General features: G+C 47.6%; 1 protein-coding gene and 1 long non-coding RNA gene across 3 annotated transcripts in view; both read right to left on the minus strand.

Moving 5' to 3' along the window:
- Positions 1 to 385: 385 nt before the first annotated feature.
- Positions 386 to 6637, minus strand: LOC115584634 (uncharacterized). Its single transcript, XR_003984577.1, has 3 exons — positions 6497 to 6637; positions 3883 to 3948; positions 386 to 529 (listed from the first exon to the last, which is right to left on the minus strand). It is a non-coding gene; the product is annotated as an uncharacterized LOC115584634 (long non-coding RNA).
- Positions 6638 to 10041: 3404 nt separating this feature from the next.
- The window catches only part of cacna1fb (calcium channel, voltage-dependent, L type, alpha 1F subunit), a 57079-nt gene continuing 42120 nt past the window's right edge, over positions 10042 to 25000 (minus strand). Inside the window, exons 32-51 of one of the 2 annotated variants that reach the window (XM_030423902.1) lie at positions 24910 to 24993; positions 24690 to 24818; positions 23807 to 23872; positions 23281 to 23372; positions 22930 to 23089; positions 22655 to 22782; positions 22463 to 22559; positions 22157 to 22259; positions 21766 to 21867; positions 19963 to 20093; positions 19731 to 19865; positions 19593 to 19653; positions 18749 to 18968; positions 18202 to 18309; positions 17280 to 17416; positions 13015 to 13127; positions 12723 to 12924; positions 12150 to 12212; positions 11952 to 12052; positions 10042 to 11865 (exon numbers count right to left, since the gene is read on the minus strand). In XM_030423902.1, coding sequence (XP_030279762.1) covers positions 11602 to 11865; positions 11952 to 12052; positions 12150 to 12212; positions 12723 to 12924; positions 13015 to 13127; positions 17280 to 17416; positions 18202 to 18309; positions 18749 to 18968; positions 19593 to 19653; positions 19731 to 19865; positions 19963 to 20093; positions 21766 to 21867; positions 22157 to 22259; positions 22463 to 22559; positions 22655 to 22782; positions 22930 to 23089; positions 23281 to 23372; positions 23807 to 23872; positions 24690 to 24818; positions 24910 to 24993 — 2496 coding nt within the window. In that variant the 3' untranslated portion in view covers positions 10042 to 11601. Of the gene's footprint in view, positions 11866 to 11951; positions 12053 to 12149; positions 12213 to 12722; positions 12928 to 13014; positions 13128 to 17279; positions 17417 to 18201; positions 18310 to 18748; positions 18969 to 19592; positions 19654 to 19730; positions 19866 to 19962; positions 20094 to 21765; positions 21868 to 22156; positions 22260 to 22462; positions 22560 to 22654; positions 22783 to 22929; positions 23090 to 23280; positions 23373 to 23806; positions 23873 to 24689; positions 24819 to 24909; positions 24994 to 25000 lie in introns of both variants that reach the window. The other variant, XM_030423901.1, reaches the window with a different exon arrangement.

Genomic DNA, 25000 nt, shown 5'->3' on the forward strand with positions numbered 1-25000 from the left:
GCTCTGAAACATTCGGGAGAGTTCAAACTGAATGTTTATTATTTCATATTTCAGATGTCTCTACTTTTATCTGCTCAGGTGTGATGGATGCTCAGAACCGTCAGTAGGATTGATCCTGTGTGGAGGTGAGACTGGTTCTGATGGACACGGTGACGCCCGCCGTGACAAAATTCCTGTTGAGTTTGCTTTAAAACTTGAAATCTTAAATGGCAGCCTTTAAAACACACACGCCATGTTGTGATGTAATGAAGCGACACGTGACGTAATGAAGCGGCCCGTGACGTCATGTTGTGACATAATGAAGCGGCCCGTGACGTCATGTTGTGACGTAATGAAACGGCACGTGACGCCATGTTGTGACGTAATGAAGCGGCCGTGTCCGTGTTGATGATTGTCGCTCTCACCTGAACGGATACTCAAACTCCACCTCTATACTCAGGTCACTGAGGGTCCGGTTCTTACACTCCACCGCCATCCGGAACATCCCAGAATAACTGCCACAGGTGGAGAAGGCAAAGATGGCGAAAAACTGGAGGAGGAAGAGCAACAAAATCTATGAGTGATAATCTAGATTAACATCATGTGTCAGACATGCTAACAGCTCTGGGCAGCTGCTGTGCTGCTTTGAGCTAGCATCATCGCTGCTAACATCAGTATGCTAATGTGGATGTTAGCAAGATGTCATGTTTCTGCTCGGGCTCTTCTTCTTTTCATTATATTGTTTATTTTTTACTATTATTATAGTTTGTTGTTATATTGAACTGTGGCTTGGCTGCAGTGACAGGCTGTTTGGTTTGTTGGAATGTCAGCAGGATTACATAAAAACGACCAAACAAATTTCCACCAAATTAGGATTGAAGATGAGTCTCAGCTCAGAACAGACCCGGTTAACTTTTGGTGCTGATCCAAACAAAGAGACGCATCCAGGAATTGTTTCGCACTTTTGTCAACACTGTGAACATGCTGGTTAATGTCTCGGGGATCTGGATGGTATCTATGAGTGAGTACAGAGGGGGGCTGTTGGTCCTCTGTGGAGGTATGCACTCTACTAAATACCGTTCAGTTTTTAAATGTAGTCCTGTTGAAGCAGAGGAGGAGTTTTTCTGTGAAGTGCCTGCAGGATGATGACTCATCACGTCTGTCTGTAGGGGCTCAGTGTGAAGCTTCACATCATCTTAAAAATAATAATCTGTTTCCATCAAAACTTCAATATCGAAGACAAACATGTTGATCACAGAACAAAAAGTGTTTGACTTCATCAAAAGTGTGAATATTTGCTGGTTTTGTCTTTTTAAAAACAGAATATTATTTTTTGTTTTTGACCAAACTAAGAATCAACAATGAATCAACTGATGGAGAAAATATTCATCAAGATTAAAATTATTAAAAAGAATCATTAATATTTGTTAGAGCTGAAGCCGCAGTGACGCGAGGTTCAGACATCGAGCAGAGAGACGTGTTGATGGTGTGTTGATGGTGTGTTGATGGGTGTTGATGGCGTGTTGATGGGGTGTTGATGGCGTGTTGATGGGTGTTGATGGGTGTTGATGGGTGTTGATGGGTGTTGATGGCGTGTTGATGGCGTGTTGATGGGTGTTGATGGCGTGTTGATGGGGTGTTGATGGCGTGTTGATGGGGTGTTGATGGCGTGTTGATGGGGTGTTGATGGCGTGTTGATGGGTGTTGATGGGTGTTGATGGGGTGATGGCGTGTTGATGGCGTGTTGATGGGTGTTGATGGCGTGTTGATGGGGTGTTGATGGCGTGTTGATGGGTGTTGATGGCGTGTTGATGGGGTGTTGATGGGTGTTGATGGGTGTTGATGGCGTGTTGATGGGTGTTGATGGCGTGTTGATGGCGTGTTATGGTTGATGGCGTGTTGATGGGTGTTGATGGCGTGTTGATGGGTGTTGATGGCGTGTTGATGGGGTGTTGATGGGTGTTGATGGCGTGTTGATGGGTGTTGATGGCGTGTTGATGGGGTGTTGATGGGTGTTGATGGGGTGTTGATGGGTGTTGATGGGGTGTTGATGGCGTGTTGATGGGGTGTTGATGGCGTGTTGATGGGTGTTGATGGGGTGTTGATGGCGTGTTGATGGGGTGTTGATGGATGTTGATGGCGTGTTGATGGGGTGTTGATGGGTGTTGATGGCGTGTTGATGGGGTGTTGATGGGTGTTGATAGAGTGTTGATGGGTGTTGATGGGTGTTGATGGCGTGTTGATGAGTGTTGATGGGTGTTGATGGCGTGTTGATGGCATGTTGATGGGTGTTGATGGCGTGTTGATGGGGTGTTGATGGGTGTTGATGGGTGTTGATGGGGTGTTGATGGGGTGTTGATGGGTGTTGATGGGTGTTGATGGCGTGTTGATGGCGTGTTGATGGGTGTTGATGGGGTGTTGATGGGTGTTGATAGGGTGTTGATAGGGTGTTGATGGCGTGTTGATGGCGTGTTGATAGGGTGTTGATGGCGTGTTGATGGGCGTTGATGGCGTGTTGATGGGTGTTGATGGGTGTTGATGGGTGTTGATGGGTGTTGATGGGTGTTGATGGCGTGTTGATGGCGTGTTGATGGGGTGTTGATGGGGTGTTGATGGCGTGTTGATGGGGTGTTGATGGGTGTTGATGGGTGTTGATGGGGTGTTGATGGGTGTTGATGGCGTGTTGATGGCGTGTTGATGGGTGTTGATGGCGTGTTGATGGCGTGTTGATGGGGTGTTGATGGCGTGTTGATAGGGTGTTGATGGCGTGTTGATGGGCGTTGATGGCGTGTTGATGGGTGTTGATGGGTGTTGATGGGTGTTGATGGGGTGTTGATGGGTGTTGATGGGTGTTGATGGCATGTTGATGGGTGTTGATGGCGTGTTGATGGGGTGTTGATGGGTGTTGATGGGTGTTGATGGCGTGTTGATGGCGTGTTGATGGCGTGTTGATGGGGTGTTGATGGCGTGTTGATGGGGTGTTGATGGGTGTTGATGGCATGTTGATGGCGTGTTGATGGCGTGTTGATGGGGTGTTGATGGGTGTTGATGGCATGTTGATGGCGTGTTGATGGTGCGTTGTGTGTGCGACCAACAACCAGGAGAATTAAAAGGCAGCTAGCAGCAGTTAGCAGCTAACTCAAAGACAGTGAAGTCTCAGTGGACAGAAAGTGATTGTTGTTGTTTCGCCAGCGCTGCCGAATGACGACATTAAAACATCACGTTAGACGCCGTTGTGCTACAAGTCGCGCCTCAACTTCCTGAACGCCTGCATGCTATCTAGCATCAGACGCACACACACACACACACACACACAAAGAAAGTCTGACTGTGACCATCTGCTCATTGCGTGTGTGTGTGTGTGTATTCAGCCTGTGCAGTGAATCATATTCCTCTATCAGTTTTGACCTGAACGTGTTCGATCGTTGGATGATGGACTTCAGTTGTCGGATGTTTCCTGTCACCTGAAGCTTTACAGAGATGCTGGATTAATACCAACATGTGTTCAGTTCCAGAGGTTGTTTTAGTCAAAAATATATTTTAGTACAGGTGTTGGTTTTTTGTAAAGATGGAGCTTAAATTTAGGAAGGACAGCAAGATGTCATCACACTGATGTCATCAGACTGATGTCATCAGAGACCCGGGCTCTCTGCATGATGAAGGAACGACCACTCAAACCATCAAACTACATCTTTAGTTTGACTCCACAGAGAAACGGTGGTCGTCCTTCATCGTGCAGCTCTGGTCTCTTTCTACTGAACATTTAAATACTTCTTCGTCAGAGCGGACAGACGACTCTGATGTTTGTTAGTTAGACGGATGTTTGTAGTTGAGTTGGTGCTGCAGGCTCACGCTTGGTATCTGGAGTTAGTGGTGCTGCAGATGTCAGTCTGGTGGACTCACCCATTCTAAGGCCTTGATGAAGCCCAGAGGAACCTTCAACACCCTGAACTGACCCTGGGCCACCAGCTGCACCGAGAGACACAGAGAGACAGACAGTTAGTTTGAGTTTACATTCACCAGATCACAGAGACCGGATCAACCTGCACTTACTGCAAAATGAATCAGGAAATATCAAATGAGAAAATAATACAAATAAATGCATCCATCTCACAGACAAAAACAGACCAGAAGTCCTCCTATGAAGGATGACATCATGATGTCATCATAATGTTGATCGTTGATGATTATAACTGCAGTGTTAGCAGATGTTTCATGTCCTGTAAGCTGCTTCACGGCTGTCAGGTCATATATGACAGATCTGTGTTCTGTATCATAGTCAGCTGGACTTGTTTCAGTTTCACGTCTCATCCAAGAGGCTTCTTCACTTCTACCTGGAGGAGCTGCAGGCTTTTAAACTCAGTGTGGGAGTGTCCTTACAGCATGTGGGAGTGTCCTTATGGTGTGTGGGAATGTCCTTACAGCATGTGGGAGTGTCCTTACAGCACGTGGGAGTGTCCTTATGATGTGTGAGAGTGCCCTTACAGCATGTGGGAGTGTCCTTTCAGCATGTGGGAGTGTCCTTATGATGTGTGGGGGTGCTCTTACAGCATGTGGGAGTGTCCTTACAGCACGTGGGAGTGTCCTTATGATGTGTGGGAGTGCCCTTACAGCACGTGGGAGTGTCCTTATGATGTGTGGGGGTGCTTTTACAGCATGTGGGAGTGTCCTTACAGCATGTGGGAGTGCCCTTACAGCACGTGGGAGTGTCCTTATAATGTGTGGGGGTGCTTTTACAGCATGTGGGAGTGTCCTTACAGCACGTGGGAGTGTCCTTGTGATGTGTGGGAGTGCCCTTACAGCATGTGGGAGTGTCCTTACAGCACGTGGGAGTGTCCTTACAGAGTTCTTAAGGACACGTGTGAGTTTTGTGTTTCAGAGTCCTTCATGAGGGGTGCTAAGACTGCATGAGTCCAGGTGAGTCCAGGTGAGTCCAGGTGTGGATGGTTGTTGAGCTGTCTGAGGTGTAGGCGGATGATCAGTGATGTCTTTGTCCACCTCCTCTGTTCACAGACCATCGATCCAGTTTGACAGATGGATTCTCTAACATGTCTGGACCGGTCAGTTTGGTCCAGAGTAGCAATAGTTCAGAGTCACTTCACAGTCGTCCCTGCTCAACTCAATCTGTCTGAACAGTTTATTATCATTATTATATTTTCATTAGAGCCCAAACACTGTTTACTGACTGCTGACAGTCGGTAAACAGTGTTGTGTTCAGACTCACAGATCAATATGTGCTCAGGTTTCACTCTCATATTTAATATTCACATCAGTTATTCACTGTCTGATTCTCTCCATGAAACCACGAGCAGCCGGTCGCCATCAGAGGAACGTTCTGTCAGCGTTCTGACACAAACATTAAACATTTCCTGAGGCCAACGGCAGGTGTCTGTCGGGCTACAACATCAGAGGGTGTTGAGACTGGACCGGGTCACGCAGCGAGGAACGGGTTTTCCTGGAAGACTGTCGCCGCCTCGTCCAGCAGTCGGAGGATCTGCAGATCTGCGGACGAGCTGCTGCGACTCTGACGCCGCGTCATCGTCTCGTCAATCTGACCCAAGACTTCCTGTCGGTGCCGACATGACCCAGCTGTGGGACGGGTCTCATTACGTCCTGTCTCCATCCTCCTCGTCAGATATTCCATCTGTTGTGGTCTGTCTGATCGGCTCCTGAGCTGAAGACGAGAGACGAGACGAACCCTCACTGACACCTTTCACCTGGGCAGCCGCCATCTTTGTTACATCGCTGTCACGTGACGGTTGAAGGTGAAACGTGTGACAACATCAAACATGAGGTGTTGACGTGAAACTATTTTATTGTGTTTAGACTTCTAATCTGACTCCATGTTAACGCAGCTAATGACGTCATCATATCCTGTGAACAGCTGGTGGTGCGTTTAGGGACGTTGTGATGAGGAAACCAGAGAATCTGACAGATCAACTTCAGTATGAAACTGAAAACAACAGCAGCAGCCTGAGAGGAGACGGCTGCCATTTTACACACACACACACACACACACACACACACACACACAGTGTGTGTGATCTCGATGTTTCAGTCTTCAGTGTTTTGCTCCTGCAGACAGCTGGCAGCACCGACACACCGCCCTGCAGTCCTCACAACACACACACACACACACACACACACACACACACACAGAGCAGCCCGGCTCGGTTCTGTCTAATAATTAATGGACCAATCAAATCAGCTGATTCTGAAGATGGTCTGGGTCTCGGTGGTTCTGAAGATGGTCTGGGTCTCAGTGGTTCTGAAGATGGTCTGGGTCTCGGTGGTTCTGAAGATGGTCTCCGGATCCTTCATAAATATGATCGCAGGCTCGCTGCGGCCCGACACACAGACGCTTCACCGGGAGACAACAACACGATTCCCCGGCGGGCCGAACCGAAACACGACACGAACCCACCTCAGCACCGAGCACGACACGCGCACGAGCACATGATGAAGATGAGAGGAAGAAAAAAAACGAATAAAACGAGAATAAAATAAACGTTTGTACCTGATTTACGATGTCCATCCTGCTGCCTGTCGAGAAGAGAGAGGAGATGGAGGGAGGAGGAGGAGAGTGGGAGGGGGAGGAGGAGGAGGGGGGAGAAGGAGGAGAGGGAGGGGGGGAGTGGGAGCCGACGAAGCTTTAATTCTTGTTGTTCAAAACAAAAGAATAGAAACAGTTTATATTGATGACGTCATTCATTTATAATCTGATTAATTTGATAAAACATGTTTAAGAGTGTGTGTGTGTGTGTGTGTGTGTGGGGGGGGGGGTGATGGCGTCATCACCGTAGTAAGAGATGATGACGTTTCTATAGGACGTTGTATTAGAGAAGGTGACGCAACTGACGTGGTGACGATGAAGATGATGAAAATGATGAAGAAGATGATGATGGAGATGATGAAGGGAGGGGCTGCAGTGACGTCAGTCAGCCAGCGGGGGGCTGCAGCACATCATGACACGTCACAACACTATATGACACATATACATATATAATATATGTATATGTTTATATGTATATATGTATCATATACACATATATACATATACAACACGTTCTGTGTGTATATGATACATATATACATATATGTATATATGTGTATATGATACATATATGTATGTGGGTCAAAGACGAATAAGGATTTCAAAAATGGAAAAAAATGAAATTGGCTAAAAATACCCATTAAGTCACTTTCTGTCTTTATTAGAGGGTTTTGTATATCACTCAACAACAGGAATTTGTTTTAAGAATGCAATAAACATTTTTCAGTGAATTATATGATTTCTCCCTTGGAAAATGTCCTTCCTGGGTAACGTAGATGTTTTTCAAAATTAATTAAAATTTCTATCATTGTTGGCATTTAAAAGTTTTTAGATGATTATAGTTAGAGCTCAACAAATAATTACTTCTCAGAAAACAACATTTTTATCAGAATTAATGTAATATATTTGGACATTTATAGTGAAATGGCTTCATTCGTTCCTGTTTGTCACACAATATTTAGTGCCAAAAAGAGAAAAAATATGGAAAATGTCTTAAAAATCTTTTACAATGTAAGTAAAAGGGTTGTTATTGTATCCTCAACTCAAAAAACACAATACTGTAATATAAAATGAAATTTGGGTTGAATTATTCGACTGTGTCATTGTTACCCAGAATGACATGCTGTTAGCCAGGAATGACCACTGCAAGATTTCAGTGTCATCAAGTATTTCATTAAAGGCTGTTCAGGAACATAATTTGTAACAAACATAAAACAAAGAAACTGACAACTATTAAAAGATCTGAAAAAGTGATTTTTGTAAGAAAACAGGTTCAGTTGTTTGTAACATCAAAACATAAAAACATTCAAAAGAGCTTTTTATTCAACAATGTCAGTGTTAAAGTCACTAAGTGACCAAGTCATTTGCGATGTTAAAATATTAAAAAACTAGAGTTGATTTTTCTGAATGTAATAAAAAGTTATCACTTAAAATGCAATGGATTTGATTTCACAATAAAATCAACTTAAAGCAACAAATCTTTCAAAGAGTTCAGTAACTGAGTTAAAACTGACCCTTAAACATTGAAAGCTTTAATAAAACTTTATTAAAAAACATAAAGATTAGTTTGTAGTATATAGTACATATAAAAGATATTTATTAGATAGCACAGTTGAGAGAAATAGGAAACGGGTTATGTCCTGTGGTGCTATCATTGAAAAAGATAACAAAAAATGTCAAAGTTCAAAAATACATAATATTGCCTCAATCGTTTAATTAATCATTAATTATAATAAAAATATAACATTACAGCATCAAATCAATGCCTAAAAAGCTACAGATACTGATACAAATCTGAATTGATTAACATGTCCATTCTGGATAACAGAGGACATGTCCTGGGTAACAGAATATCTTTGTTATCCAGGGAGGACAAAAAAAACAAAATTTCCTTTATAATCAGGCACTAACTGGGTCTACTGTATAAAATATTAGCTTAATCTTCAATACATCAATGTAATATTTCACATTAAATAGGTCATTTTAAAAAGTTAAAAAATTATAAATGTTTTATTAGCGTTATCCAAAAAGACACATGATTTGAGGATGTCATGTACAACCAACCGAAAAGGTAAAATATCAACATTTTAAGAGAGACTTACTGACATTGTGATCTGTCTTGGGGGTCCTTCAGAGTCTGTTGGCTGATGCAACACCCTACAATATGACTATCCACATCCAAATATGGTCATATATAGCCACTTTATGTGTGTTACCCAGGAAGGACATTTGAGAATCCAAAAGTAGGGACAAAAGTATTTCTTGAATAAAAAGGTAAATAAGCTTAGTGTTGTTACTATATTTGTAGGTGTCATTACAAAATTCAACACAATTATGCCCCAGTACATAATTAATGCTTTTATTAAGATTTTTGACATTTTTAGCATATTTTTGTAAATAGATTTTAAGCGCGGACGTTATCCAGGAAGGACAGTTTTGTACTTTTAAGCTAAATGGCTCCTTAAATTTTCACCTCTTATAGTAAATACTCACTTGAGTAAGTAAAGTGGGGAGAGTTGAGTAACAAACTGTAGTGTTTTAACATTTTTATATATTTTTAACATTATAAATATGCTTCGGACACCAGAATTGACATGCCGCGTCTTTGACCCATATATGTATCATATACACATATATACATGTATATATGTGTATATGATACATATATACATATAAACATATACATATATTATATATGTATATGTTTATATATAAACATATACATATATAATATATGTATATGTTTATATGTATATATACATATATACATATACATATAAACATATACATATACATATACATATATAATATATGTATATGTTTATATGTATATATGTATCATATACACATATATACATGTATATATGTGTATATGATACATATATACATATAAACATATACATATATAATATATGTATATGTTTATATATAAACATATACATATATAATATATGTATATGTTTATATATAAACATATACATATATAATATATGTATATGTTTATATGTATATGTATATGTTTATATGTATATATACATATACATATACATATATAATATATGTATATGTTTATATGTATATATATGTGTATATGTATATATGTATATATGTATATGTGTATATGTATATCCAGTAATTTTCCTTTTGAGTGACAAACTATTGATGGTGTCGTCTGCGTCTCTGTCACCTGGTCAATAACCATGAACCCTCCCATCACCTGTCCAGTCAGATATACAGGTTCACCTGTGCCTTCAAAACAAAAGCCTAATCAAATATTCACTATCACAAAAACACTGCTACTAACTTGTACTCAACAAAACATTAATACAATAAATAAATGTTGAAATGATATTACAGAACAATAACTAGCTCCAACATATATGTCTATGTTTTTATGTATATATGTTTATGTTTCCAATAACATCGGGACGTGACGTTTCTGTGGTGCGTTCACGTGTGTGAACCAAATCAAACAACAAACAAATGAACTGTGGCTTGAAAGACGGCTGCAGAGTCAAATAGTTTTCAGTCTTTATTTGAGGTAAAAGAAGGTTCAGAGCCATTTTTCAGCTGAACGCAGCAGTTCTCAACGTCTGGAGGATCATTTGGGGAACGTGGAATTGAAAAGCCCTTAACTGTCCAAACTGCTGGAAAGAAAAAGTTAAAGTTGACAGAAACACAAAAATTCAGACGAGACACAAACACCAGAGGAATGTCGGCTGTCGAGAATCAAACAAATAGAATTCAGATCTTTCTGTCTGGAAGAATAAAAAATATCAAACATTTAAAAAACAAAAGCTGAACACACTGAACAAACACTCAGGTTCTCCGGTCCGATTAGAAAAGCTACAACGAGACAAAGTCTTTTCAGTTCTTCTTCTCACTCAACACAACAACTTTGTTAATGAGAATAAAAATACACATTAATAAACTGAGAAGTATGATCGTTAACATCGCTAACAGCATCACAATGAATCAGAAGTTCTGAGCGGACAGAATCACACTGAGGAACATTTGTGCTGTTAAACTGTTAAAGAACTCTCGTTTAACGTTCGTCAACTTTCAACTTCTAAATCATCGGTCGCTGAGACTCTCACAGGGCAGCAGGGTGACGTATTTCTGTCGCTAACTGAAGTTAGCTTCACTCTGGTTCCCTCCACTAAAAGCTTGATTTTAATGTAGATTATTACAGAAAATAATCAATTTCATGATACTTTATGATAATTTTCTTATTTCAGACATTAAACTGAAAACCTGCTGACATCCTGAAGAGCGAACAGGAAGTTCAGACATGCAAACTTCCACTTGATAAAATGTATTTTTCCCTTTCGATCTAGTGAGGCTAGCTACCCAGCTACTGGTGATGCTAACATAAATGAAATGATGACAGTGTGTCTGATAAACTGATGCTCTGCCGTGTTAAGCTAGCTGCACTTTGTGTTCCCAGCTGTTGCTAACCCGTTCTGGCTCGAGGCTAATCTTTGCTAAGATTGCCTCCTCTGTGGTTAGCTACAATGTTCAGAGCTGTTAGCTAATGCTACACAGCTGCTGACGCTAGCTGTGCTATGAGCCAGCACTGCAGTATTGTTTCAGTGTTGATGGTGGTGACGCACTCATCATTGATCATATCAATAATCTCACACTGCTGAGTTTCAGATTTCTAGCTTTCTGCTACATTTACAGTCACAGTATGTGTCTGAAGCTAATCTTTGATCGGTGACAGTCACTTGAGATGATAAACCAGCTGTTTCCGGTCAGACACATTTTTAAGTGACAACACTTAACACCACACTGCATTGTGGGTAAAGTCCTTCTGTGCAGCTCAGCGGCCTCCACAGTAACGAGCTGACGAGACACGTCACTTCTCTTCTTCCACCTTCCTGTTCCTCTCAGTGACCCTTAACCTTTGCTCTGTCTCTTCCTATTGGTCTAAAATCGTGTCAGTCAATATATCTCTGATTAAACCCCACCCTCCCCTCTGTCTTGTCATCTGATTGGCCAGATGTCCTGTCAATAACTGAGGCCACTCTCCTGTCTCTTGTCCCTGATAGGTCCAGAGCTGCAGCCCATCAGAATGATGTCACACAGGTCATCTCGTCTGCCAGCTCGTCCTCGTCGCGGCCTGCCCTGATTGGCTCCTCGTCGCTGTAAAGCGCGGCAGGGTCAGCGGCGACGTTGCCAAGGAAACCGGGGCTCCCTGTGCCGAGCAGGTCGCTGGCGGCCGACTCCATCTCGTCCACCGTCATGTGACACGCGTCGGCGATCTCCCGCTTCGCAAACGCCACAAACTTTGGATCCCGAGCGTAAAGACCGAGACCCTCTGAGATGAGAACCTGTGGAGAGAAGGGGGAGGAGTCAGTGACGACGGCATGACGATGAGTGACTCATCATTATCAGTAATCGATCAATGTTTCCTCACCGCCTCGACCAGACTGTCAGCCGAGCCTCGTTTCTCTGTCAGCTGAGCGCCGAGCTGCGAGGGAACTCTGAGGGTGGTGTACGCTCTGTAAGGGGGAGGAGCTACAACACAACAAGTCACATGACACCTTCAGACACTCAACAAAGAGTCACAGTGATGTCCTCAAATGTCAATGTTAACTGTGTTCATCCTTCATACCTGATGTCCCTGCAGGGCCACCGTACCAGGCTGGTCTGGGTGCTGCACCTGTCACACTGACACCTGATGGATGAAACACACCTGGTGAGTTTGTAAACATGTTCAGTGTTCAGGACATTACTGGATGTAGTCTGCTATGACTGTTAGCCCCGAGGCTAAGCCGACGTTTGTTCGCTCCTCGTCGTGGAACCTTGATGGCTGTAAACCTGTTTACATCACGGTCACTTGCCAAAGAAAACGGATATATTCATATATATTTTCACGTGTTTAGCGATCAAATAATAACGTTATTTTTAGTTCCCATGACACTTTGTGTAAATCATGGCTGTGATTTCTTTTCCACTGCTACAGGCTGGAATCCTTTCTTAGAGGGACCGGTGCAGCTGATCATTAATCAATTAATCAATCTTTTGGCTACAAGCTACAAGCTACAGGGGCCTTTCTCAGTGGGAATCACAGCATTAGACTTCCTGTCGCTGTCTGGAAGGTTAGCTGGTGCGCTACAGTGTTAGCACGGAAGCTTAGATCATTTTATTCAACACAAGGGAGCGAGTCAGCACCAACTGTCTTCACCTCTTCCTGCTCCTCCCTTCTTCCCCTCCACTCCTCCTCCCCCTCCATCTACTCCTCCCCAGGGTGGGCTGCCTTCCTCCTCCACCAAGATAAGAGGAGCATAGAGAAGGCGACCACGGCGAGGACACGGGTTGGCCCAGGACGCCGAGGAGGCTGCCGAGGAGCGACCAGAAGACTGACGAGACTCATAACTGTTGAACATCTGCTGAGGAAGAGGAGGAGGAGGAAGAGTGTTACCTGTGTGTGTGTGTTACCTGTGAGTGTGTGTTACGTGTGTGTGTGTGTGTGTTACCTGTGCTCGTGTGCGGCGTGGTGGGGAGGTGGGGTGGTACGTCCCGGGGATGGGCAGGTCGTCGCTGCTGCCCTGCCTCCTCAGACATTGAATGTTAAACGACGGCTTCCGACCTGAAAGACGACAAGGATGATGTCACAATGACTGACAGTTCACTAGCAAGGACCACACCTTCAACAAGATACGTTTAAACGATTTATTATGAAAGAAAGAGAAAACGAAAACGTTGAAGATCTTGGTTCTTCGAGCTCTTCGAGTGCGTTGTGGGGAAGCTCTGTAGAGAATCCGCCGCCGCACTGGGGCAGCGACGGACCCCCAAAAACCTCCAATCATTTGAGATGAGATTGTGCGGATCTGAGATCTTTGAGATCTGAATGGATGTATTGGTGAAACGTTTGGAAGGACCAGCGGTCCATGGGTCGCATGTAGTGTTCTGGGATGCCTTTACGGGAGGCTGAAGTGGCCGCTCCGATCCTGAAGGAATGTCCGGAGTAGTTAACGCGTAAATTACCAGACAACGAGAGCACGTGGCGAAAGTGATGGTGGATTGAGAAACGAGTAGCCATTTATCTGAATTCGGAGATGAAGAGACAATCTGTCATGGTTATGCTCTGACATTTGCAGAATTGCAATAAGTTAGCAATGGTTTGAAAGGATTCGGTGGTGATTGGACCTTGGATTAGAAGATGGGTGTAGGCGGACCAGATCGATTGCTTTTAGTTAGCTTTAAATAGAAAACAATGGTCTGAAAAGCGAGACGAGTCTGAAATGCATGCATGGCGGCTTTAGTCGATGTGAATGGTTGAGGTGGTGAATTCAGAGCACCAGGAAAGCGAAAAGCAAGCAAGAACGTGGCTTCCAGGGTTCGGGCGACCCGAGGAGTGCCGTACCCGGAACGGATAGTGTGGAGGCAGATTAACTGCAATCGGCGGTGAGAGGAAGACGGTGAGGGCTTGACGAACTGTTAACGAACTACCGGTTATTGTCTTAGAAAAGAAGCTGATACCCCTAAGGTAAGTTTGATGATGTGATTAATTGTCATGGTGGAATGGGCGTGAGTAGTGAAAGAAGTCGCGGTGATGAGATCAAATGACGAACGGGTTGTGTTGTATTGGTCGTGAAAGTGATGGAAGTTTTTTCCAAGCTGACCAGTACGAAGAGAGGGTTGAGGGTGACGGGCTGTTGTTGATGGAGCTCTGGGAGTCGCTTATCAGGGATATTAGCGCTGGATTTACGAGTTGAATGTCGACGCCCGACTGGCGTAGGGAAGGTATCTGCGTGAGATGCCAAGCTTTTTAACTTCTTGCATTCATTAGCGACCTCCGGGGGCGATTCTGCTGCAACCATCTTCCATTGTAGAAACCCCCAAAACTGGCCTAAGGAGCAGCATCGATGTACAGATGGATGTCGTGCAGGTGAGTCGGTTGGTCGTCGTAAAAGAAAGCGATTCCATTCCAATTGGTGAGAAGGTTAAGTCACGGACAGATTTCAGCAAGGCTCGAGCTATCCAGGGAGATAGAGGTCAAGAGTGATGGGACGGAAGAAGTGATGGATGGTAAGTTGGAGATAAAGGCTCGCCCTTGGGGGATGTGCGTAAGGCGGAGTTGAGGTGGCCCAGAAGGGACAGAAGTTGATGATTGGTGTGTCACAGGGCGCAGAGGAAGATTCGTTTGAGCTTTCCGACCGGTGGAGGGGCCCTCTGTTCTCTCTGCGACGATGGGACCCCGAGGTCGGAGGAGACTGAAGTCAGGGTAACCAGGCCGGAAGCGGGTGGTGATGAGGTGGGGGGAAATGATGAGAATTCTTCCAAGGATGGACGAGTAATGGAATCCCATGGTTGTTAGACTGAATCCAGCCGAGGGCTTCAGGTGGGGTGTTGAAGAGTTTAGGCTGCTTTGCAACCAAAGGTGAGCCTAACGGCGAAGTAATATGTACCACGCCAGTGGATGCTGAAGAGAGCCGCGACATTTTCACAGCGAGTTTGATAAGGGCGATGGCCTGGTTGATGGTGGTGTGAAGGGAGAAGTCCTCACTCGGGTTAGCTCGGGTCAAGCTATTAATGCGGGGGTGATACTGCTGAGGGGTGCTGAAGGATCGATGATGATGCGCTTCTCTCCGGAGAATTTGCTGGTTGCGATACCGAGGGGCTGATGCGGAAGTTAGGAAATGGAGGATGGGCAAACAGTCCGATCATTAAAACTTCCCTTAACTTCCTTAGCGAGCGTGTGGTCGACTGAAGATTTTTTGATTTCGAAGGAGATGGATGATTGTGTGGAAGTCTGGGTTGAAAACCTTCTTCAAGTCCTTCATGAGAAACTAGCTATGGCGAGGTAGGTTGTACGGGCATGTAGGGCGGGCAAGGTGGAGGAAGCGGCACTGGGACACGGTGCATCCGGTACTGTTGAAGCCATTGTAAATCAAACGACCTCCTTGGTGCATGACGGGCCTGCCTTTCTTATCTACCCCCTTTATTACAGCAAAGATGACAGAAGGGGTAGATGACACCTGTTTTGGAGGTATGGGTGCTTGTGGAGCTGCCGACGTCAGGCGAGTGAAGGCTGAATGAGCTGCTGGGACTGATGGAGCCTGGAGATGGAAGCTCCCTGCATCCAGCGTAGGGCGCTGGCACCCGGTGCCAGGTGCTGCGGTTGATGCAAGCTGCTGTGGTTGCTGGAAGTAGGCGGCGGAGGGCGCCCCGGCTACGGCAAGCTGCTGTGATTGCTGGAGACGGGTAGCAGAGGGCGCTGGCATCCCGGAGACAGGAGCCCCGGTTGAAGCGAGCTGCTGTGGTTGCTGGAAACAGGAAGCAGGGGGCTCTGGCATCTCGTGCCAGGAGCCCCGGTTGAAGCGATGCGAGAAGTGGTGGCGATGCGAGAAGTGGTGGCGGAAACTCTGGAGTTGTTTGATCTGGCAGAGGATCTCTGTCTCTGCTTTTGCTGCTGCTCTTTGTTTTCTTTGGGCTGTGTTATTTGATTGTACTGTCCCTTTAACAAGAGCATAGACGTCACTGCCCGTAGGGCTGTGCGTGATGACGTCACCTGGAAGCAATCTGGTGTTAACGGAACGAGCAGCCATGAGTTTTTTTTCCAAAGATTGGCTGTTGTGGTGGCTAGAACTGGATGGCAGTGGGCACCATGTTGTAGGTTGCTGGTGTCGATGATGAAAATCCTGATGGGGACTGGAAGGTCCTGAAATCCATCTGGGCACTCCCTTTGGAGTGGAGTGATGACGAGAGGTGGTAGCAGAAACTCTAGAGTCATTTGATCTGGCTGAGGATCTCTGTCTCCACTTTTGCTGCTGCACTCTCTGTTATCTATGAGCTTTCTGCTGTCTTTGGGCTGTAGTATTTAATTGTACTGTCCCTTTTAACAGGAGCGTCGACGTCGCGGTGTGTTGCGTGCGCGTGATGACGTCACCCGGAAGAGAGCTGGTGTTGACAGAAGAAGCTCACATGCGTGTGGAGAAAGTTTGGCTTTATAGTCCATTCGGTGAAACAGAATTCATTTGTCGTTTAAAGTTTTCTGGGGAGTGGCTACTGTCCAATCGGTGACTGTAGAAGATGAAAGCCGGTCGGGGTAACTCACCGGAGCGTGGAGACGTTGAGACCGGCGAGTTGTTCGGCCGGTGTTGGCGGAAAGATGGCGGGAAGCTTCGCTTCTTGGAGGTGAAGGAGTCGGCGAACTGTGGCGAACTGCAGCGACGGTGACTTTCTGTTCCGGAATTTCCTCTTCCTCTCTTTGCTGCGGAAGGAGGTGGGCTGGGAGACACGGGAGAGTCGTCGGACGAACTATGATAATCTTGGATGTTGAGGAGAGATGAACCAGGCGGGATGCGAACCATGGATGAGACGAAGTTGGTGCTCTTCGGACTTGCTCGCGCTCTAGCCGGCTGTAGGGCCACTGGAATCAGGGTCTTGGGTACGGAGGTGGCGGGAAAGTTGTCGGCTTCAGATGAATGGTGATCCTGATCTCATCTGAAAGATCGTCCCACGGGGATAGTGATACGAAGTCCATGATGAGGTGAGTAGAGCCTGATGTTGCTCGTACAAAAGTTTGGATGTGCTCGTGCGAGGCGATGTCGCATGATCTCGTTTCTGGGTGCGAGAGCGCCGAATACGAGAGCGAAGACGAGGAGAGGGTCAGGTGGTTATTTATAGAAATATCGGAAGTTGGCGCTGTTGAGGTGTGGTCCTGCTCCTGAAACTTCGCCATATAAGCTTCAACTCAGGTGAGTCTGATTCATCTCTCACCTCCTCACAGACTCACCTGTGGGTGTGGCAGGAAGTAGCCGTCTCCGGGTCGTCCTTCTGCCGTCGTTGTAGCTGTTGCCATAGCTACTGTTGTTGTAGGGGGCGTGGCCATCGTAGTGGTCTCTGTACAGAGGAGGCTCGTCAAGGTAATGTCTGCAAGGACGCACACACACACACACACATGAATACACAGAAGACACACACACCTGTCTGTCCTCCTGTCTGTCCTCCTACCTGTCTGTCCTCCAACCTGTCTGTCCTCCAACCTGTCTGTCCTCCAACCTGTCTGTCCTCCTACCTGTCTGTCCACCCAGCTGTCTGTCCTCCTACCTGTCTGTCCTCCAACCTGTCTGTCCACCCACCTGTCTGTCCTACAACCTGTCTGTCCTCCTACCTGTCTGTCCACCCACCTGTCTGTCCTCCTACCTGTCTGTCCTCCTACCTGTCTGTCCACCCACCTGTCTGTCCACCCACCTGTCTGTCCTCCCACCTGTCTGTCCTCCCACCTGTCTGTCCACCTACCTGTCTGTCCTCCTACCTGTCTGTCCACCTACCTGTCTGTCCACCCACCTGTCTGTCCACCCACCTGTCTGTCCACCTACCTGTCTGTCCTCCTACCTGTCTGTCCACCCACCTGTCTGTCCACCCACCTGTCTGTCCTCCTACCTGTCTGTCCACCCACCTGTCTGTCCACCTACCTGTCTGTCCACCCACCTGTCTGTCCACCCACCTGTCTGTCCTCCTACCTGTCTGTCCACCCACCTGTCTGTCCACCTACCTGTCTGTCCTCCTACCTGTCTGTCCACCTACCTGTCTGTCCACCCACCTGTCTGTCCACCCACCTGTCTGTCCTCCTACCTGTCTGTCCTCCCACCTGTCTGTCCTCCTACCTGTCTGTCCACCCACCTGTCTGTCCTCCTACCTGTCTGTCCACCCACCTGTCTCTGGAGGTGATGCTGTCGTTGTCCTCCTCTCTGCTGTAGTAACCCTGCTCTCCGTACGTCTCCACGTCTCCGTTCCTCCAGTATCGCTCCCTTGAATCCCTCCTATGAAACAAGAGACTGTGATTGCCTGAGAGATCTGTCAATCAATGGGGATCTTCAGGCCTGTTCATGCCTGAAGTATTTTAGACTTGAATGCGTCTGTTGTCATGGAGACAATAATAATAATAATGGATTGGATTTGTATGGCGCTTTTCAAGACACCCAAAGCGCTTGACAGGGTTCCATTCATTCACTCAGTCATACTGGTGGTGGTGAACTATGACAGCATCCACAGCTGCCCTGGGGCAGACTGACGGAGGCGTGGCTGCTATTCAGCTCCTCCGACCAGAAATCAGACATCATGTGATCTGACTGTGTTTTATGTTCAACGTCTGATCAAACTTCATCACGTCGCTCTGTGAAGTAACTTCCTGTTGTGTTTTACATGTTGGAAACAGCTGGTAGAATAAAAACATGGCCGGAGCTGCGGCTCGCTGCGTACCTTCCATGTTTGTGGTATGACGGCCTCTTGTGGCCGTGGTCCAGCACGCCGTTCTTCACTGACGAGCGGCGAGGATGGTGATGATTGACGGATGACCTCATGTCTCCATGGCGAAGGTGTTCGTCACGCTCGCTGCCGTTCGGCATTTTGGTGAGAGAGCCGACCCGGTGGATCAGACCTCCGTTAGACACACCGCCGTCCCCGACAACACCGCCAGGACCTGCAGGAGGATGAGAGGGTCCGAACATCGACACACAGCAGCAACACGTTTCACTGATTACATTTAGAAAGGAACAGCTGATCAGTCAGGTTACAGAAAACACTGACGCACATTTAGTCATCTTGTCAAACTTATTTGAAAAAACGTTTAAACCCTCGACGTGCAACACGCACCCCTGCTGAAAGAACCAGCATAGACCAGCACTAAAACCAGCAACAAAACACAGCATGTTGGCATGTGTGCATGTTGGCGTCCCTGCTGAAAAAAACAGCACAGACCAGCACCAAAACACAACATATGCTGGTGTTGATGGGGACCAGTCACTAGCAACACCAGCATATGTTCTGTTTTGGTGCTGGTCTGTGCTGTTTTTTTCAGCAGGGACGCCAACATGCATGCATGCCAACACGCACGCAACAACACACATGCAACCTGCACGCAACACGCACGCCAACCCGCTGAGCTACAGTGACGACTTCAGAACTGTTCTGTGGACGACGCCACCTCACTGACTGTATTCATCAGGAGGACGACTGGGTTTTGAGTCAGCTGGCAGAATTGACAATCCTAACTAACCTACTGTAACCATGGTAACATGATTAAGTCAGGTGATGTAATGTTTACCGGTGGGCGTGGTCAGTATGGAGCCTCGACGGTCTTTGTCCGGTCCAAACCCGTTTTCACCCTGCAGACACCAGAAAGCAGCAGAGCGTCACACCTGGACTCTGACGTCACGTTCAACGACTTAAAAATGATAAAAACCTTGTAGGTGGCGTTCTCCTCAAGCTCCTCCTCCTCCATCAGCACCTCCTCCTCCTCCTCCTCCAGGTCCTCGTTCAGAGCCAGACGCATCTCTGGACCCAGATCCTGCAAAGTCTTTAGACCGGCTTTACACAGCTACACACACACACACACACACACACACACATTTATATTATGCCGTTATTGTCATGTTGACAGACAGGCAGACAGGCAGACAGGCAGACAGACAGACCTGTATAGCAGACGGGTTGGTGGTGTCTGTCCCTTCCGTCAGGTCTCCCTTCTCTTTCCTCTTCCTGAACTTCCTGAAGTAATCCTGGATCAGGAAGGTCGCATAAAACTTCCCCACTGTCACTTCCTCCTCTGAGAGAGACAGGTCACACAGGTGAGACAGGTCACACAGGAGAGACAGGTCACACAGGTGAGACACAGGAGAGACAGGTCACACAGGAGAGACAGGTCACACAGGTGAGACAGGTCACACAGGAGAGACAGGTCACACAGGAGAGACAGGTCACACAGGTGAGACAGGTCACACAGGAGAGACAGGTCACACAGGAGAGACAGGTCACACAGGAGAGACAGGTCACACAGGAGAGACAAGTCACACAGGTGAGACAGGTCACACAGGTGAGACACAGGAGAGACAGGTCACACAGGAGAGACAGGTCACACAGGTGAGACACAGGAGAGACAGGTCACACAGGAGAGACAGGTCACACAGGTGAGACAGGTCACACAGGAGAGACAGGTCACACAGGAGAGACAACTCACACAGGAGAGACACAGGAGAGACAGGTCACACAGGTGAGACAGGTCACACAGGTGAGACAGGTCACACAGGAGAGACAGGTCACACAGGAGAGACAAGTCACACAGGAGAGACACAGGAGAGACAGGTCACACAGGTGAGACACAGGAGAGACAGGTCACACAGGAGAGACAGGTCACACAGGTGAGACAGGTCACACAGGTGAGACACAGGAGAGACAGGTCACACAGGAGAGACAGGTCACACAGGTGAGACAGGTCACACAGGAGAGACAGGTCACACAGGAGAGACAGGTCACACAGGTGAGACAGGTCACACAGGAGAGACAGGTCACACAGGAGAGACAGGTCACACAGGTGAGACACAGGTGAGACAGGTCACACAGGAGAGACAAGTCACACAGGAGAGACAGGTCACACAGGAGAGACAGGTCACACAGGAGAGACACAGGAGAGACAGGTCACACAGGTGAGACACAGGTGAGACAGGTCACACAGGAGAGACACAGGAGAGACAGGTCACACAGGAGAGACACAGGAGAGACAGGTCACACAGGTGAGACACAGGTGAGACAGGTCACACAGGAGAGACAGGTCACACAGGAGAGACACAGGAGAGACAGGTCACACAGGTGAGACACAGGTGAGACAGGTCACACAGGAGAGACAGGTCACAGAGGAGAGACAGGTCACACAGGTGAGACACAGGTGAGACAGGTCACACAGGAGAGACAGGTCACACAGGTGAGACAGGTCACACAGGAGAGACAGGTCACACAGGTGAGACACAGGAGAGACAGGTCACACAGGTGAGACACAGGAGAGACAGGTCACAGAGGTGAGACACAGGTGAGACAGGTCACACAGGAGAGACAGGTCGCACAGGAGAGACAGGTCACACAGGAGAGACACAGGAGAGACAAGTCACACAGGAGAGACAGGTCACACAGGAGAGACAGGTCACAGAGGTGAGACACAGGTGAGACAGGTCACACAGGAGAGACAGGTCACACAGGTGAGACAGGTCACACAGGAGAGACAGGTCACACAGGAGAGACAGGTCACACAGGAGAGACAGGTCACAGAGGTGAGACACAGGTGAGACAGGTCACACAGGTGAGACAGGTCACACAGGAGAGACAGGTCACACAGGAGAGACAGGTCACACAGGTGAGACACAGGTGAGACAGGTCACACAGGAGAGACAGGTCACACAGGTGAGACACAGGTGAGACAGGTCACACAGGTGAGACGGTATCAGTACCTTCATGTGGTGGTATTACTTCATCCAGTAGTTTTGGTTTCATTCTCTTCCAGATCTTCTTGATGATCCCCCTCAGCTCCTCGTTCTCCTGGTCAGGGTTACCTAGCAACAGCACGCAGTGGGCGGGGCCATATATAAGTCATGGTAATGTTGCGTTCATGTGACATCAGAGATACCGTAATTACAAGTTTTCATCTTGTACACGTGGTTATTCTGACTGACAGAAACAGAAACTACAGTTTAATTTGTACTTGTATTATTTCTTGACTTTGTACACTATCTCTCTATGTATGCATATCAATAAAAAGATTTGGAGCAAACTCCTATTTAATTAAGTGTGATCATCATCATCATCATCATCACTTCCTGTTGCCCTGGACCAATCAGATACCTTCAGTCTTGATCTTGAGGGCAGTGCGAACAAGAGCAAAGAGCGTGGCGTTAAAGGTCACCATCCCGTCATTGTTCAGAGGCATGTTCATCGCCACCAGACGCTGAGGAGGAGGAGGAGGAGGAAGAGGAGGGGAGGAGGAGGAGTAGGAGGAGGAGGAGAGTGTTGTGTTACTGTACAGCTCTGTCTGCCTCCCTCTACAGGCAGAAAACAGGAACTACATAAATAAGAAGGCGTGGATGTCGACCTGCTCGGCCTGTTGCTGACCACAGACCTGATCACATCCACGTGTGCAGCAGACGTTACCTTACAGGCCACTCTGTGGGGACAGAGTTTCCCAAAACCCAGAGGAGGCTGAATCCTCCTGAGCAGCGCCACGACGTCCAGGTGTTTGATCCGACCTCTGAGGAGAGAGGAGGAACCATACACTCGTTATTTACACTCGTGCTAAGCTAGGCTAACCACATCCTGGACTCTGGAGGAGACAGACAAACATACTTGGCCTCTGGATCGTATTCAGACCAGATCCTCTTAAACTCGTCCAGATGATGCGGCCCCAGAATCGACCAATCACGTGTCAGATAGTCAAAGTTGTCCATGATGACGGCGACGAACAAGTTGATGATCTGAAGGAAACACAAACGGTCAGTGTGTGTGTGTGTGTGTGTGTGTGTGTGTGTGTGTGTGTGGTGTGTGTGTGTGCATGTGTGCGTGTGTGTGTATGTGTGTGTGCATGTGTGTGTGTGCATGTGTGTGTGTGCGTGCGCTCTGACCAGGAAAGCACACAGCATAAAGAAGCTGATGAAATAAACGATGGCGAAGTTGCTGCCGCAGCTGAACTCCTCTCCGGGCTCGTAGTCGGCCTCGGGGTCGCAGCGTTTACCTGGCAGACTGGCCAACATGATCTCCTGCCACGCCTCACCTGTCGCACACCTGCACACACACACAACATGATCAGTCAGTTCATCAACACCCGAACATGTAAACAGTCAAGAAGTAAGTGAAAGAAGTGAGTCGTTAGCTGTTAGCCGTTAGCAGCTTGCAGCTACATGACCTTTTCTTTCTCAACATCACAGGAAAGAAAAAGAATCACAGCAACATGTGGAGACACTTCCTGTGATCACCTGAAGAGCAGGAGCACCGCCTGAGGAAACGTCTGGAAGTTGTTGTTTCTGTTGATCTGAGTGTGAGCCTGCATCGCTACCTTCCCAAATGTCTGACAGACAGACAGACAGGCAGACAGACAGGATATCAGAAGTCGTTAGTCTAAACTTTGCCTCGTTATAATTCAAGTTTTACATCAACTGAAACTGGCTCCAGATTCTGATTTTAACAACATGAATGTTTTTCAAACCACTGAGCTGCAGATTATTTTATCATGACTCATCATAAAATCATCTGCATGAGACATATGAAGACTCATTGGTTCAGCAGCACAGCACGTCGGTACTGATGCTCTCTGATAAACTGTGACGCTCAGACGAGCTTCAACATTGATTCTACTTTTTGTTCTTATTGTGAGTCCTCTGTGTGAGCCTGTGAAGCTGCTACAGAGTGACGCTTCTTCCTCTATTAAACCATCTTTGTCTGAGAAGCAGGAAGTGTCTGAGCAGCGTGAGATCTGATTGGTTCTCAGGTGTTTGAGCTCACCTGCATCCCCACGACGGCGTAGATGAAGAAGATCAGGGCAATGAGCAGAGCGACGTACGGCAGAGCCTGAAGAAAGACAGACAGGAGGAGGTGAGACTGCTGCTGGACCAGTATTAGCCCCGCCCACATCAGCACCGCCCTCTCCACATCAGCCCGCCCTCACCCACATCAGCCGCCTCACCACATCAGCCCCGCCCTCTCCACATCAGCCCCGCCCTCACCCACATCAGCACCGCCCTCTCCACATCAGCCCGCCCTCACCCACATCAGCCCCGCCCTCTCCACATCAGCCCCGCCCTCTCCACATCAGCCCGCCCTCTCCACATCAGCACCGCCCTCTCCACATCAGCCCCGCCCTCTCCACATCAGCCCCGCCCTCATCAACATCAGCCCGCCCTCTCCACATCAGCCCCGCCCTCTCCACATCAGCCCCGCCCTCATCAACATCAGCCCGCCCTCATCAACATCAGCCCCGCCCTCATCAACATCAGCCCCGCCCTCTCCACATCAGCCCCGCCCTCATCAACATCAGCCCGCCCTCATCAACATCAGCACCGCCCTCATCAACATCAGCCCCGCCGTCCCCCACATCAGCCCCGCCCTCTCCACATCAGCCCCGCCCTCATCAACATCAGCCCGCCCTCATCAACATCAGCACCGCCCTCATCAACATCAGCCCGCCCTCCCCCACATCAGCCCCGCCCTCTCCACCTCAGCCCCGCCCTCATCAACATCAGCCCCGCCCTCCCCCACATCAGCACCGCCCACATCAGCACCGCCCTCTCCACATCAGCACCGCCCTCTCCACATCAGCCCCGCCCTCCCCCACATCAGCACCGCCCACATCAGCACCGCCCTCTCCATATTAGCCCCGCCCTCTGACCTGTAGTGATTTGATGAACGTCCACAGCAGCGTACGAATCCCCTCCCCTTTGCTCAGCAGCTTGACCAATCGCATCACTCGAAATAGGCGGAAGAAGGTGATCGACACCCGAGAGCTGTCCTCCCCACTCTGAGAGACAGACAGCAGACAGGTTTGTTTCAGTGAGGCTCAGATGGATCAGACTGAGACTCAGACTCAGCTCCACCCGTCCGGTACTCACACTGAACTCAGTGACGACGATGTCGACGACGCTGCCGACCACGATCAGAGCATCGAACGAGTTCCAGGCGTCCACGAAGTAATGCTGGAAG

Source organism: Sparus aurata, chromosome 7 (assembly GCF_900880675.1).
Source record: "Sparus aurata chromosome 7, fSpaAur1.1, whole genome shotgun sequence".
NCBI lineage: Eukaryota > Metazoa > Chordata > Actinopteri > Spariformes > Sparidae > Sparus > Sparus aurata.